Raw genomic sequence first — 2,329 nt, 5'->3', positions numbered from 1 at the left:
CCCCGCCCCGCCCCTGCATTCTCCAAGCGAGTGTGCCACCAGGCCGGCCTGGCGCTGCCTTGCAAGCCATCGGCTCACCGCGGCTGCGGTGCCCTTGAACAGCCCCGATGACGAATGTTTACCACGCTTGGTTTCGTAGTCGTTTCGATGCACAAAAACACACACGTGCGCTCGCGCAACCAAACAAACACACACGCGCATGCGCGCGCTCGCTCACACTCTTGCTTATGAAGCACATCCTGCTTGATCAATGCAATCTGTAAGGCACATCTACTCACTGGCACACGAGCCCTGTAGGGGCTGAGCAAAACAGTTGGGAACAAAACCGCCAAGCCACCGCAGCAGCAGTGGCCGCAACTCTCGCCACCTCGCCCCCGCCTCACGCCTCGATACGGCGGGCTGAGGCTCTCGAAGGCGGGAGCGCGCCTTCGAGCGCCTCAGCACGCGCCCGCTGCGCGCCCCTGCCGCTCCCGCCCCTGCCCTTCCGCGGCGGCGCCCGCCGGCGCGGCTGCTGCCGCTTCTGCAGCTGCCGCGGCGGCGGCGGCGCGCGCCTCCTCAACCAGCCGCATCGCCTCGCGCGCCTGCCTCTTGAACTCCCGCCGCTTCTCGAGGAACACAGCGCGCTTTTCCCGCAGGGCCTCGCGCCGGCGCCGCCGGCGCGCGAGGCGGCCCTCGCTGCTGCGGCCGGTGGCCATGACTGGGCCGGTGGTGTCCTCGTCAGCGTAGTGCTTCCATGAGGCGTACTGCCCGCCGTCGACCTTGATGGGGCGCAGCAGGCGGGGGGCGGACATGCAGCGCTCGCAGCAGCAGCCCTGCAGCCTGTCGCGGCACACCTGGGAGGGGGCAGCGCAAGGGGGGAAGCGGATGGGCAGCGTGTTTTGGCGTGCATGCCCAAAAGAATGTAAATGGACGCGCGCTCATGTTGATGTGTGTGTGTGTGTGTGTGTGTGTGAGTGCATGCATGTGTGTATGTGCGTGTGCCCGCGCGTGTGGGTGAATGTGTGCTCGTGTGTGTGTGTGTGTGTGTGTGTGTGTGAATGTGCACGCGCGCGTGAGTGTGTGTACACATGCTGCAGCTGTGGACTGGTGGGATGGAGGGGTGCCTGATAACGAGGCAGTCATCAGGGCTGCCCCCACCTCAGGGGGGGCCCACAAGCGAGGGGGCCGGCAACAACCCGGTCAAACCTCCCACAGGGACACGCCACCCTCTGCCCCCAACCGCCGCGCGGCGGCCTGCCCGGCGCCCCCACCTGGCATGCCAGGAAGAGCTCGTTGCAGTCGATGTTGGCGCAGTTCTGGTGAGGCAGCTTGGCGGGCGACGCGCCGCACACCTGGCAAGGCACGGCCGCGGGCAGCTCCGCGTCGCCTGGGGTCGCGGCGGCGCGGCGCCCGGGGGAAGGAGCGAGAGGGGGTGTTCAGGTTCCAGCAAGGGCCGCGGACGAGGCAAGGGGGTGGGGGACGGCGGCGAATGGGACGCTGGGCGGCCGCCTCGAGCTCAGAGACGCGCTGGCCAAAGGCGGGGCGGCGCGCGGAGACCGGGCGGCCGCGGGCCGCGGCGCAGCGGCGGCGCCGCGGCGGTGGCGGTGGCGGGGCGCACCCGTCTCGCCGCCGGGGATGGCCGGGTTGATGGCGAGGCGGCCGTCAAAAACAAATAGGCTGCCATTCCAGCCCTCGCCCCCCGGGGTCTGCTTTAGGTAGTTCTGGGGGGGCAAGGGGGGCGAAGGAGGCACTCAGGGACGGGCGGGTCAAGGGGGGCTGGGCGCAGGGGTTGCGCTCGGCAGGGGCATGCGTTGCCAAACCGCAGACCGCGACGGCGGGGCGGAAACTAGTGGTGGCTGCGCATCAGCCGCCGGTGAGGCATGCCTGCAGGGGCGCCGCGGCGGCGAGCGCGCCGCGCAGGCTCGGCCACTCAGCGGAAACACACGCACGCCGGTCGCCGCGGGCGGCCCGCGCCTGCCCCCGCATGCCCGCTGCCGAGGGCACACCAGGGCCGCCCCGGTCCCGCCCCTCGGACCTGTATGCCGCCCTCCAGGGTATAGAGGTTCTTGTAGCCGCGCTGCCGCAGGAACGTGGAGTAGATGTCGCAGCGGATGCCGCCGGTGCAGTACATCTGCACCGATTTTGGCGGGCCATGCGCATCGGCGTGGTGGGCGGCCAGATCCGCCGAGCCGCCCCAGCTGCTTGTCAAAAACTCTGCCTACCACCCACTCGCCGATCCCTCCACTCTCCCCAAAACCGCTCCACCGGCGCCCCGGCCCCGACCCCGGCCGCAAAGCCGCGGCCCACAAGACACACGCCGCGCCGCCCGCTGCACGCCAGCGGATCCCAC

At 70.2% G+C, this 2,329-nt stretch overlaps 1 protein-coding gene across 1 annotated transcript in view; it reads right to left on the bottom strand.

The window, feature by feature from the left end:
* Positions 1–437: 437 nt before the first annotated feature.
* The window catches only part of MNEG_6641 (hypothetical protein), a gene marked incomplete at both ends in the record, with an annotated part of 7,019 nt that continues 5,127 nt past the window's right edge, over positions 438–2,329 (bottom strand). Inside the window, 4 exons of the mRNA XM_014044886.1 lie at positions 438–833; positions 1,251–1,366; positions 1,598–1,700; positions 2,015–2,110. Coding sequence (XP_013900340.1) covers positions 438–833; positions 1,251–1,366; positions 1,598–1,700; positions 2,015–2,110 — 711 coding nt within the window. The remainder of the gene's footprint in view (positions 834–1,250; positions 1,367–1,597; positions 1,701–2,014; positions 2,111–2,329) is intronic.

Source organism: Monoraphidium neglectum (genome assembly GCF_000611645.1).
Source record: "Monoraphidium neglectum strain SAG 48.87 unplaced genomic scaffold scaffold01098, whole genome shotgun sequence".
Classification (NCBI taxonomy): domain Eukaryota; kingdom Viridiplantae; phylum Chlorophyta; class Chlorophyceae; order Sphaeropleales; family Selenastraceae; genus Monoraphidium; species Monoraphidium neglectum.
This window is presented reverse-complemented; position numbering and strand designations above follow the sequence as displayed.